This window comes from Mauremys reevesii, linkage group 5 (assembly GCF_016161935.1).
Source record: "Mauremys reevesii isolate NIE-2019 linkage group 5, ASM1616193v1, whole genome shotgun sequence".
Classification (NCBI taxonomy): domain Eukaryota; kingdom Metazoa; phylum Chordata; order Testudines; family Geoemydidae; genus Mauremys; species Mauremys reevesii.
In genome coordinates this window covers 84,149,476-84,163,274 of record NC_052627.1, presented here as the reverse complement: position 1 = coordinate 84,163,274, position 13,799 = coordinate 84,149,476, and the positions used below count along the sequence as shown (strand labels likewise).

The 13,799-nt window shown below is 43.2% G+C and overlaps 1 protein-coding gene across 2 annotated transcripts in view; it reads right to left on the bottom strand.

The window, feature by feature from the left end:
- CNOT7 (CCR4-NOT transcription complex subunit 7) overlaps window positions 1-13,786 on the bottom strand; it is a 33,705-nt gene extending 19,919 nt beyond the window's left edge. The window contains exons 1-4 of one of the 2 annotated variants that reach the window (XM_039540126.1): window positions 13,661-13,786; window positions 11,529-11,729; window positions 10,834-11,027; window positions 7,629-7,790 (exon numbers count right to left, since the gene is read on the bottom strand). In XM_039540126.1, the coding sequence (XP_039396060.1) occupies window positions 7,629-7,790; window positions 10,834-11,027; window positions 11,529-11,645 (473 nt within the window). In that variant the 5' untranslated portion in view covers window positions 11,646-11,729; window positions 13,661-13,786. Of the gene's footprint in view, window positions 1-7,628; window positions 7,791-10,833; window positions 11,028-11,528; window positions 11,730-13,485; window positions 13,640-13,660 lie in introns of those variants that run through there. The other variant, XM_039540125.1, reaches the window with a different exon arrangement.
- Between the last annotated feature and the right edge of the window lie 13 nt (window positions 13,787-13,799).

Genomic DNA, 13,799 nt, shown 5'->3' with positions numbered 1-13,799 from the left:
AGAATGCTGCTTTCCAACTTGCATGCTACATTCAGGGTTGCATTTGCATACTCCTGGGGGAATTCTGCGCCACTGCCACAGAATTCCCCCCCTCCGCAGAAAATACAGTCTGCCTTGGAAGTGATGCAGTCCCGCCTCTTGCCCACCAGAGGCCACTGTGGCACCAAACAGCCTGCTGCATTAATGCTATTGGCTGTTCTGGCACCATGGTGGCTTCTGGTGGGCAAAAGGTGGAACTGCAGCACTTCTGGGGCAGAACGTATTTTCTGTGGGGGGAAAATGTCTGTGCATGTGCAGTGGAACAGAATTCCCCGAGGAGGAGAAATTCATCACAACACCCTGCCCAGAGAGCCAGGTTAGGACAGAGTAGGGCACATGGTGCTGCGGGCGGGGGGTGGGTGTCACAGACTGGGGCTCAGAATGGCTAGTGGGGGGGGACAAACTGGAGCATAGGCTCAGGTGCTAGTGGGGTGACAGCATTGAGCCAGAAGCTGAATGGGAGTGGGGGTGCATGGTCACATGGGGAGGAGGCTGCAGGGACCCATCAGGATGGGGGAGTGAGGGGACAGGGGTAGATGTGCCTGACTGAATGGGAAAGGTTTGGGATCCGCCAGGGTGTGCATAGGGTAAGCTCTCCATCTCCTTAACAATCCTAACCCTCCCCCGAAAAAACCTGTTCCATACTTCTCCCAACCACACCCAGCAACCCTCCAGGTTCACTCCAGGCTCCTTCCCTCTCACTTAGTTCCTCCATTACCCCTGACACTCCCAAGCCTTTGCACTGCTTCTGATGGGTGCAGGAAATACAGTTCAGTATTCTAAATTAAATAAATTACTCAAAGTTCTGTATTAATATGCCTAGTAAAGAATCTATTTGTTTAAAAGAAAGAAAAAAAGTACCAGAATCTTTTTTTTTAAATCTCTATTGTTACAGACATACTTTCTGAAAGATATTTTGAAATAAATTCCCAAAATAATTGAAACTGGCATGATTATATTGTATTATTTTGACAAATAAAATATTCAGAATATTGCAGAATTTTAAAATATCATGAGCAGAATTTTTAATTTTTTGGTGCAGAATTCCCCCAGGAGTAATTTACATTGAGCAGTGAACCAGTTCCTACTACAGCAGTGGTTCCCAAACTGGGGTTCATGAACCCGTGGGGGTTCACCAAATGTTACAGAGGGTTCTTGGGAAAAAAATTCCCTAATGGCGGACAGAGCTCTCCATAGGGACCCTGGGCAGCACGGGGTCAGCAGCCCAGAGCCTTGGGGACTTCCAAGAGCTAAGCAGATGAAAGCAAGCATATTTATCACACTGAGGAGATTCAAACTTCAAGACTCCTTAGAAGAAATGGAGGTGGATATTTTTTGCTGTTTTTAAAATTAAATAGGCTGCTAGTGTTGTTTTTAAATTATTATGAAGATCATGTTTAAGCTTTGTTGTAATGTGCATTGTTGCTCAAGATCTGAATGCTTGTGTAGGAGGAACTCTGAGTTTCCTTCTTAAATACCTTCATGCCATTTCACATCTGATACTCCTTGATGAAACACAGGAGTTAGAGGCGCCAGTACGGGGGGGCGGCAATGAGAGTCATGTGCCGCCCCTGCGTCGGTGCACCCCTGGGCGGGTCCCTCCTCTTTTTTCCCCGTGCCCCCCCCCCACTTTTCTGGCAGTGCCCGCCCAGACCCTAGGGTGCACGGGGGTTTTGCCCCCTCACCCTTTTTTCCCTATTGGCGCCTCTGATAGGAGCCTTGTGTTATAACAGGCTTAATCAAAAGAGATATAAGCTACAAAAGTGATATCTTGGAAGAGTTGCCATTTTCATAATGTAATAAAATACTATAACAACTAATAATTAATAAATAGTGTGTAGTAAGCATGTCATAAAAACAAATTTTATATTTCCAAGATCACTGCTTTTATAATTTATATTGAGGTAAAAGAGAAAATCCCTGGAAATATTCATTTTTAGGAGAGGGTTCATGAGACCTGACATTTTAGTGAAAGGGGTTCACGGGTCGTTAAAGTTTGGGAACCACTGTACAGATACACAATCTATCGGGCATCTTAAGCTGAAAAAGTCTTATCCCTCCTCTCACCATTGGAAAAAAAATAATTCTCTCTATCCACTCCCCCTACCACCTATATATAAGGATGGAAAAAAATCAACGGCTTTTTTTTTTTAAATTAAAAAATCGGATTTTTTTTAATTAAATTGGATTTTTTTGCTAAAATGCTTTTGTAGCTATAATGTATCTTAATTAAAACTCAATGATATCTCATCATGGAGTGGGGATTATAAATTCTAATTCTATAGTATGAGACAATATATTCATGTAATGTTTAAGAAAGATTTTGTAAATGAGTTCCAATAGTTCATGGATTAGGGACCCAATCTTACGTGGTTCCAGGGGCTTCCGTATAGATTATTTAGGTTAATCTTTCTATCTACTCAATGGGACTCAGTCTAGAAGATACAATCAGAGATGCTTAGTTTTGCAGTTCGCAAACTGTGGATTTGTGTCTCCAGAGATAACATGCTTGTTAACAGCAAAAATGTTTTTAAATAAATAAAAATTATATAGAGGTGAGAAATAACACCTCTGTCCCTCTGCAAATTTCTGTACATGGAGTCAATCCCTTACCTCTCTCTAAAAGTGCAAAGTTTCAAAAAGTTCAATGAATAGAAGATTGTTGGGGCGGAATAGATCTGGACAAGGAGAAGAAGTCTGGAGATAAATGTGAGAAGGGCGGGACAGGCAGTAGAAACAAAAGTGAAACTGTTTGAGCAGCATATTCCAGAAGTCTTGAGGTCTTTCTGACTGTAGCCCTCATTGATTTGAGATCTACCATACCATTCTCTCACTAGAAGGGAAAACCTATAATCGCAACAGGCCGTAAAAGAGACCCAGTTTGGGAATATTTGAATGAAGTTCCTCTACCTGTGGGTAAGACAGGCATGCGTGCAAAATGCAAACAGCACAACTAAGAAATGCAAGGCCTGGTCGCCCGAATGAAACAACATTATGAGAAGTGTTCCTTCTCAGGAAGAAGCTGTGCTGAAGATGATGAAAGGAACATGTCTGAACATGCAGGATCTTCAGGTTCGTAAACTTCTTTATTTCATACTTCTTTCTTAAGGACTGCCTGTCTTCCATCTAGACTATTCTTGAATTCTCATGTTTGAGCAAAAAATATAGTTGTTACTCTATGGTATTATCATTTTAGATGCGGCTGTAATAAAAAATAAATAGGCAGATCTTCCTTTTACAATTTCACCTTTAAAGTAGTACTGAGTGTCAGTGAATGCAATGAGTAATACTAAATGAGCAGTATGGTGGTAATAATTAAATAACTGCACTGATTCATGCTGTTTAGAAGAATCCATCCTCAACATATGGGATTCTGAAGACTATCCACCTTCAAGATCACCATCATTTTCTATAGTTTCAGAGTTATCTGCCAATGATAGTGTTTCAGTCACATCACGTATGTCACCTAGTCACAGTATATCACCTGTAGCAAAAAGAAAAAAAAATCTCCATCATCCACATACAACCATAGATAAGTTTGTGATAAGAACCAGCAGATTACAAAAAGAGGTAACTGATGAAAAAATTTCCTGGTTTGTTTATGCAACAAACTCTTCTTTCCGCATGACTGAGAACCCACGCTTCATTAAGATGGTTCAGTCATTAAGACCAGGATACTAGTCCACCCAACAGAGCAGATGTCACAGGCAAATTGCTGGATAAAGTGTATGAAAGAGAAACTGAGCAGTGTGCAAAAGGTCTAAAGGGTGAAATTGTTAACCTGAGTCTTCATGGGTGGAGCAATGTCCACAATGATCCTGTTGTATGTGCTTGTGTGACAACAGAAGAAGGGAATGTCTTCCTTACAAAAACAATTGATACATCAGGAAATGCACACACAGCAGAATACTTACAGAAGTAGCAGTAAAAGCTATAGCAAACTGAAAAAAATTCAGATGTCTAGTACACAGCTTAGTCATAGACAATGCTGCAAATGTATCCAAGATGAGAAGAAATTTAGAAGAGAATCCCAAGCTAACAACATATGGTTGCAGTGCTCATTTGATGCATTTCCTAGCCAAAGACTTCAGTGTTCCAGAAATAAAGGCTAATGTTGTTGAAATTGCAAAATACTTCCGTAACAACCACTTTGCAGCAGTTGCTCTGAAAAAAGTGGGAGGAACCAAGCCAACTCTCCCACAAGATGCACGATGGAACTCAGTACTGGACTGTTTTGAGCACTATAACAAGAACTGGTCTAATCTTATGAGAAGTTTGAACAAAATCGTGAAAAAATAGATGGCACTGTCACAGCCAAAGTTCTCAATATTGGGCTTCAGAGAAATGTTGAACACATGCTGAGTACCTCGAAGCTTATTTCTGTAGCCTTGAATGAAATGCAGGGAATAGCTGTTTTATTCCTGACGCTGTTGAAATTTGGAAGGAACTGAGTGAGATCTTAAAAAGAGAAATATGCAATGACAGAGTTAAATTACAGGCATTAAAAAAAACACAACAAATGAGACAAGCACTATCTCCAACTCATTTTCTTGCACATATTCTCAATACTCGGTACCAGGGTCAAACCTTAACTGGTGAAGAAGAGGAGTTTGCTGGATGTCCACATCATAGCCATCATCCCTCCATAATGCTGACTATAATAAACTTCAGAGCTAAGAGTGAACCATTCAAGAAATATGTTTGCTGATGAGGTTTTAAAGAAAAAGTCACACCAGTGAACTGGTGGAAGTCACTTAAGCACTTGGATTCAGAGACTATTGAAGTGATAATCTCAGTTTTAACAGCCATAGCTTCTTCTGCCATTGTAGAAAGAATATTTTCTTCTTTGGACTAATTCATTCCAAATTGAGAAATCGTTTGGGACCTGAAAAAGCAGGAAAGTTTGTTTTTCCTTTTCCAGATTATGAACAAACAGGAAAATGAAGGTGAAGACGACTGAGTTAGCTGCAGAAGCCAATTTCTCATGTTGACCTGGCTGACATAGTTGACTTAATTTTGGGTTTTTTTGTTTTTCTTTTCTTTTCTTTCCTTTATTATTTTTTTTAAAAGATTTCCTTTAACTATTTTAGTTAAAACTATTTTAACAAAAACAAATCTGATTTTAAAAAACTTGAATGTTTAACTAAATTCAAAAAATTCATATGCTTGTTTTGTTAAAGTATTATAAGTTTGCTGTTGAAGAAAAAAATTCAGAACACATAACATTATTTTATTTAACTAAAACAACAATTTAAATGTCTGTCTGGTGATGTTCTCCTCCTAATACAGCGTGGCAAGAAAATCCTCCAAATATTAATAATTAACCTGTTGAATTGGAGATAGGTCACCTCCCAGTGACTTCATAAATATTCTTTGGTAAATGAAATAACCAAACAATCATTCACTTTCTGATATAGCTGAAGAGGTGGCTGGGAGCCCTCAGAGGCAAATTAAAGGGCCCGGGGCTCCGGCGGCTGGGGGAACCCGGCAGGGCCAGCTCTAGGTTTTTTGCTGCCCCAAGCAAAAAAAAAAATTGGCTGCCCCCCGTCCCAGCCCTGGGCTCCCCCCTGTACCCCCTGCTGCCCCAGTCCTGGGCTCTCCCCGCCCCCACTGCTGCCCCAGCCCTGGGCTCCCCCCCCCACCAGTGCCCCCCCTACACACCTCCTGCCGCCCCAGCCCTGGGTCACTGGTAACTCGCTCCCAGGGTAGGTCATTCAGCAGGAATTTTGGATGTGCACAAAACACAGACAGGATTGGTTCCCATATGGTTACAGAGCTGCAGTAAAGTGGAACACTTTTCAGCTTGTGTGATTGGAGGATATCTGGATGCATATTATAAGACTGTCCTCCATAAATGAGGAAAAGTTGAGGTGCCTTTATTATTCTTTTGTTCCACTCTTTCTTTCTATGGGGAATTTGCCAATGCAATATCACTGTCTTCCTTTTAAACAAACAAAAAGGCAATGGCTGTTGAAAATAGCATTCAGTCCTAAAAACCACTGGGAAGCATTTCTTGCTCAATTTTATCCTACTTTTTCTACAGCAAATTACAGTGGATCAATATATTTGATCTGGGAGAAATAAAGTAACAGCTGCCCAAACTGAGCCTGAGCACTCCTGAATTTTGAGGTGTTCAAATCTGGAAGGCAGGTGCTTGGGGGGGCTGTGGGCTCCGCGGGGGAGCATGGCAGCAACGTGTCTGGAGCTGCATGGAGCCAGACATGCTGGTCTGAGTGGCACAGTAAGGGGGCTGGGGGTTGGAGAAGGGGTAGGGGTTCCGGGGGCAGTCAAGGGACAGGGAGCGGGGTTGGATCGGGCGGAGGTTCAGGGGGGCAGTCAGGGGACAGGGGGGGGTGAGGTCCTGAGGGGAAGTTGGGGGGGATCTCAGGAGGGGGCAGTTGGGGACAAGGAGAAAGGCGGCTTAGATAGGGGCTGGGATCCCAAGGGGCAGTTAGGGGCCGGGGTCTCGGGAGGGGGCAATCGGGGGACAAGGAGCAGCGGCATTTAGATAGGGGGTGGGGTCCTGGGAGAGGGATATCAGGAGACAAGGACCAGCTGTGTTAGATAGGGGGTGGGAGTCCTGGGGGGTAGTTAGGGCAGGGGTCTGTGGAGGGGGTAATCAGCGGCCGCAGGCCGGGATTCGAAGGGCTCTGGGCTGCCCTCCGCTGCGGGCAGCCCAGAGCCCTTTGATTCCCCGCCGCGGCTGGGATTTAAAGGGCTCTGCACTCCCCGCGGCTGCGGGCAACCCAGAGCCCTTTGATTGCCCGCCGCCGCTGCAGGCAGCACAGAGCCCTTTGATTGCCCGCTGAGGCTGGGATTTAAAGGGCTCTGGGCTCCCCACGGCTGCGGGCAACCCAGAGCCCTTTGATTGCCCGCCACCGCTGCAGGCAGCACAGAGCCCTTTGATTGCCCACCGCTGCTGGGATTCAAAGGGCTCTGGGCTGCCCGCAGAGCGCTGTGTGCGGGGGATTCAGAATCCCCCAGCGTGCCGCACAGTGAGGCTCCGCGGGCCGCGCCATATGTTGTGCAGGCCTGGTTTAAGTAGTTGAGAGTGACCCACATAAGAACAAGATACATTCTTCAGTCATCTGAAAGTTTTGTATTTTGTGCATTTAATACGACAGGTTCATGTTTTCCCTACCAGCATTATTAAAAGTCTTCAGGGCTGTACCAAGGTGTCCTTCCCCCTCAAATAATGTTAAGCAACTATTTTCAGTTTTCCAATTACTTGACTAGCGTACACAAGGAGAATTATGTATCTGCTTTCTCCCTTGACCTGGGAACTGTCAAAGCAAAACAAATAGAAAGATACAGTGCTTCCTTTCTATAAGGCTGCTCCTGAAAACCAATGGTTTTTCATCTTGTTACAAGACACATGTCATTAGTTTCTAAATGAACTACTATGAAGTTGGGAGCCCAGACCCTAAGAGTAACATTAACAAAGCTTTTTAAATTATCTCACGATACCCTAAACTAATTCAGCATTAGATGTACAGCTTAAAAAGCACAGGCCAATCATTCTTAAGTCTGGCATCAGAATAGCATTGAGAACTGGCCAACACAAATATTATTTTATATGCAGTATTTACCTATGAAAGGAAAGCCATTTGACTCCTTCACACAGCACTACTCCTGATGTCATAAGAAGTTCTGCAAAATACTGAGTCTCAATTCCTTCTTCCTCATGCTTTTTAAACTGGATACCAGATGTTGTTAGTAGTTCTATGGAGTCCTGGGCATACATGTCCTCCCTAGGATGAGACACATAAGTAATACAACATTCAGATCCACACAAAGACACAGCCTCAATATCAAGTTTATAAGTAAAATCCAGCACAGAATGCTGTGTATACTTGGAACATTTTGCCCATTGTTTCAATAAGCAGTGTTAAAATAGATTTAACAATGTAGATACCATGATATAACTGTTAAATATGTACATATCTGAAAACCGTGCACTAAAATTGGTGATAATAAAACAAACAACTCTTTTACACAGTATTGACTAAGCAGTTTTAACATTATCCTCAATCCCATTATAAGATAAAATTCAGGAACATTTAAAGGAAACAGCAAAGAAATTGAACCAAGCTCTCTAGGGATCAACATAGGACTATTTTCTTATATTAATCATAGATATTTGGGAGAAGACCGGTTGTTCAGACAAGATTACAAACTCTTCCTTCACATAACCAAACTACTTTCCCTAATTTCTAGGGTCCTACCAAATTCACGGCCAGGAAAAATGCATCATGGACTGTGAAATCTGGTCTCCCCCCGTGAAATCTGATCTTTTCTGTGCTTTTACCTTATACTATACAGATTTCACAGGGAAGACCAATTTTTCTCAAATTGGGGGTCCTGACCAAAAAGGGAACTGCGGGGGGTTTCCACAAGGTTATTTTAGAGTAGGGGTCACAGTGTTGCCACCCTTATTTCTGCACTGCCTTCAGATCTGGGTGGCTGCAGAGCAGCAGCTGCTAGCTGGGCACCCAGCTCTGAAAGCAGTGCCCCTCCAGCAGCAGCGCAGGAGTAAAGGTGGCCAAACCATACCATGCCACTCTTACTTCAGCACTGCTGCCTTCAGAGCTGGGCGGCTGGAGAGTGGTGGCTGCTGACTGAGGGCCAAGCTCTGCAGGCAGCAGCACAGAAGTAAGGGTAGGAATACCATGTCATTTTTACTTCTGTGCTGCTGGCGGTGGCTCTGCCTTCAGAGCTGGGCTCCCGGCCAGCAGCCCAGCTCTGAAGGCAGCACCACTGTCTGCACAGCACAGAAGTAAGGGTAGCAGTACCAAAACCCTCCACCCCAATAACCTTGCGACCCCCCCCCACGCACACACACCCCTCCTTCATGGGTCAGGACCCCTACAATTACAACACCATGAAATTTCAGATTTAAATAGCTGAAATCATGAAATTTACGATTTTTAAAATCCTGTGACCATGAAATGACCAACATGGACTGTGAATGTGCTTGGGCCCTACTAATGTCATAAGGATGGATTTCAACCAAGATATATTATTCACTCTAATACTTTAATCGTCAAGGAAATTGAGATACAATTTGAGATACACCCTAAATATTTAGGAAATCATTTTCCCTTGCAAAATTTCTGTGACCCTATTACTAAACATTCAAAACAAGCAAGAAAGACAAGCTGAGCATATTGATTTTGAGAAACTGGAAGGGCTAGGGAGGGAAGATTACCCAGGGAAAATTCCTTCCCCCTTCTCCCAGGTCTGAAGTTATAAATCTTGACCTTTTTCTCTCCTCCTATTGATCAGTATAATAATGAGATTAAAAAATCCCTAAACTTCTAGTTTGTTGCACATATACACAATAATGATGCATAGTAAGAAAAGAGAATATTATTGCCAATACACTGTATTTCAGAGGGTACCCCTAAAAGCTTTCTACATTTAAGTAAGTCCTATACAACACCCATCATTGTGGTAAATGAGACCCATACAGATCTTTATATATTTAATATTCCACTGCTGAACAAGTCCACCAAATGAAGACTACCAGCACAGGAGACTGGGAGAGAGGAAATCCTTAACTGTAGCTAAAAGCAACCAACAACATTCTTTTAGTTATTAACTTCTGGGGCCTAATGAAGCCAACTGGGTTCCCTATTCAGGTAACCAACCACATTTTGGTTTCTAAATAAACCTGAGTATAGCTTTGTTCTTTCACTAGCTTGTCCTTCAAAGACTTGCTCATGTAACAGTCAACATTCTAGCAACTGCTGATGTCAAGTTTGGAATCTCCCCCACTTTTCTCTTAATTTCTCATTCCTCTTCTGTTATTTCTAATTATTATTTCACTCTGTAAATTGCTTTGATACATTACGAATAAATGACACTATGTAAGAATGGGCCACTCCAAGTCAGACCTTATGAACATTAGCTGTCATTGCCTATGCCACACTTGTTGTGTAGATAGAAGACTTTGGTGTCCTACGTTTTCAGTTCAGTTAGGATTTTTTGTGAGGGTTTTTTAAATCCATTACTTACACAAGTGCGTGTCAAAAAAAAATCTAATTTTAATGAGCAGGAAGTTAATGTAATATTCAGGATTTAATTTTATTAATAAAATCCAGAAATTTCCTTTTGAACTGTAAAAAGCATACTTGTTTTCTTTTGACTAACCAAGTTTGGGCTGAAAGTTCGATATCTTGTTCCGTACCTTGTGCAACTTCTGTTGGCAACAAAAATGAAGTTTTGTGCCTCAACACTTCTTTTTTTTTATCATCTTTGTCTGGTTTCTCTCAACTTAATGGTTTTGCGATTATATCATACTACATACTAAGAAAGATTTCTTTTACAGTATATTTCACATTACTAGCACCATCAGAAATTAGACAATCTAGAAACAAAGAATTTAGGCAGAACTACTTCAGTTAAAGGCTAAAAATGCATATGAAAGAATTATAGAATAAATCTTCAAGGTGCTGAGTGCCCTCGACTCCCAGCTCAGCACCTCACAAGACTGATCCTTACGTTACACAGATGATAAAGCAGAATATATAAAGGAAAATACAGGAATGTGGGACTAATGAGCCAAGAAAGCAGAAGTCCATTTGCCTGAATGGCCTTTTCTTGTATCTAAAGTGTCTTATACTCCAAGTAGAAAGACCCATACTTACTAAAAATGTATTAACACCAGTCCTTTGAGATTTTAAGAAATAGGAGCTAATGTCCCACTCTGTGCAAGTAATAATTATAACATGCTTCAGTGTAAAAAAAACAAAACTAAAAACCCAACAGTAATAAGATTTTATCACCACTTACGTTAAATTAAATTTAAAATTAAATTGCCAAGTTGAAGTTCCTGGAGGGTATTCTCCTTGCTCATTCATAAATGTTAGTCCTAGCTGAATTATCTTCAGCAAGTCTACATTACAGCGCAGCAGTTGGTACTGATAGTCCGCATTGCTTCTGAATTCTCCAATAGGCCTTGCAACTACACCTGGAAACTCTGTGTCCTGTAAAAAAAATAAGTTTACAGCTTCAACAAAAGAGAAAACTTATCTGCAGCACACCCACTCCAAATATAAATATCTGAAGAGCATTTTTCCAAAAACACTTAACTTTATAACTCTCACTGAAAATATGGTATATAGCTGTATCCTTTAAAAAAAAAAGGGCGGGGGGGATGAACATTACTATCACCACGATAGACTACCTGCAGCGATAATTCAGACTTTCCATTTTCTTCAATGGATTCTGGATCCAGACATTGAAAAAGACTAATTTCTTGTCACTGAGAAAACTTGTATACAGTGTTGTTGTAACCATGTTGGTCCCAGAATATTAGAGGACAAGGTAGGTGAGATAATATCTTTTATTGGACCAACTTTTATTGGTGAGAGAGACACGCTTTTGAGCTTACTCAGCTCAGCTGTGTGTGTCTATATTACCTCACCCACTGAGAAAACATGACTAGACCACATAGTACACTAAATAGGGCTCAGTCACAGACATACCATGGCAACATAATTATACTTCCGTATAACTTGACGAATTTTCTTCATTTCTTCATCCAGGTTACAAGCCCAAACTTCACAAATTCTTTGGCTATGATCTACTGTAGCTGCTGGCATAGTGGGGGGGGATTTAGATACCAGGCATCAAAGAGTTATACTTGATTGAGGGTCAGTTTCATAAAATAGATTTTAGATGTTTACCTAAAAGACAAGAACATAAATACAAATTTTGATTCCCAATGATTTGTAAAAGACTGCTTCCTTAACCTTCAGAGCAAGAGCCAACAGTTTTCCTGAAACTCAAATGAAAGTAAAACTTAGTCACTGAAAGTTTATGAACATGGTACTATTCAATAGTTACACTGGTGATTTGGATAAAGGAGTGGAGAGTAGGCTTATAAAATGAGCAGATGATACCATGCTGGGAGGGGTTGCAAGCGCTTTGGAGGACAGGATTAAAATTTAAAACAACCTTGACAAATTAGAGAACTGGTCTGAACCCAAGATGAAATTCAGTAAAGATAAGTACAAGTACTTCACTTATGAAGGAAAAATCAAATGCACAAAAACAAAATAGGGAATAACTAGCTAGGCAGATGTACTGCTGAAAAGAATCTGGGAGAGTAGTGGATCACAAACTGAATATGAGTCAACAATGTGAGGCAGTTGCTAGAAAAGCTAGCATCATTCTGGGGTGTATTAATTAGGTGCATTGTACATAAGAAATAGGAGCTAATGTCCCACTCTACTTGGTGCTTGTGAGGGCTCAGCTGGAGTCCTGGGTACAATTCTGGGACCCACACTTTAGGAAAGATGTGGACAAGTAGAAGAAAGTCCAGGGGATAGCAACAAATGTGATAAAAGAGTTAGAAAACCTGACCCATGAGGAAAGGTTAAAAAAAACCTGGACCCATTTAATCTTGAGAAAAGAAGCCTGAGGTGGTATTTGATAAGAGTTTTCAAAAATGTTAAGGGCTGTTATAAACAGGACATCTACTGGTGATAGAAAAAAAGTAATGGGCTTAATCTGCAGCAAGAAAGATGTAGGTTAGATATTAGGAAATACTTTCTAATTATAATGGTAGTTGAACTGTGGACCAGGCTTCTAAGGTGGGGGGGGGGGTGTTAAGAACAGTTTGGACAAATGCCTGTCAGGGATGGTCTAGCTTACTTGGTGCTGCCTCAGCGCTGGGGGCTGGGCTAGATCTCAAGAGAGACCTTTCAACCCTACAGCTCTATGATTCTAAAAGATGACATCCTACTTAAAAACGGACAGAACTTTTTAGTTTTGTTAATTTATTTGGTGTGGCCAATTTGCACAAAGCCAGGCAGGCTGCTGGCATCTCAGATAAGAATATTCCGCGGTGCAATGAAATGCCTCCAGCAAGGACTCCCTCAATGCTCTCTCTCTCCTCGGAGAGCTTGTGCCGGAGTGCCTTTCGCAGCACATGCCAACTAACAGAGTGAAATGCAGTGACGGAGGGAAGGGTCAGACAGCCGCCAGCACCGCATGGTTTAACTGGTGGAGTTATATATATATAGACATTCGCACCGTTCTAAGGAGACACAGACTCCAACTCCGGAAGGGTCCGCGCTGGGAGCGGCTCGCTACCTGGCGCAGGTGCCGTAACAGGCACCGCAGCGCCCCACAACCCCACTGTCCGTGACCCGCCCTGCCCCAGCTCAGCTACCTTCAGCCCACACGGAGCCCGGGCGCACGGCGGGGGTCAGGGGGCTGCAGCGCCCGGTGCCGCGGGATCCAGGCCGCGAGCAGAGGCCGCCCCACCCCAGCAAATAGGAACTGAAAACGGAGAGCAGCGCGCGCCCCACGCGGAGCCCCCAGGCCTGGCCGCGCCCCTCACCCCGGCTCCGGAGCTTAGAGACCCCGGGAAAGGCCCCTCCCGCCCGAGTCCCCACAGCCCAGCACGCCCGGAAGCCAGGCCCCTCCCACTCTCACCTACGCCGGGCTCACACGGGCGGGGCGGGGCAGAGCCGGGCCCAGGGGTGGGGGGGTCTGGCTGGGACCCGGCGGCGGAGGCGGCCCCAGAATAGCGAGTCGCACCGAGAAGCGCAGAACCTGCCGCCCCCACCGCACAAAGCCATTACATCATCTCAGCGCGCCGCGCCCTGACCTTTCAATTCTGACCCCTGACCCCGGCAGGGCGCTCTCGGCTCCAATCGCGCTCCGGGGCACGGCCGGCACCGCCGCCGCGTCCCAATAGATGCGTCCGCGAGCGGTGATGACGCAGGCGTGTGTTGCTGTCTCAGGGG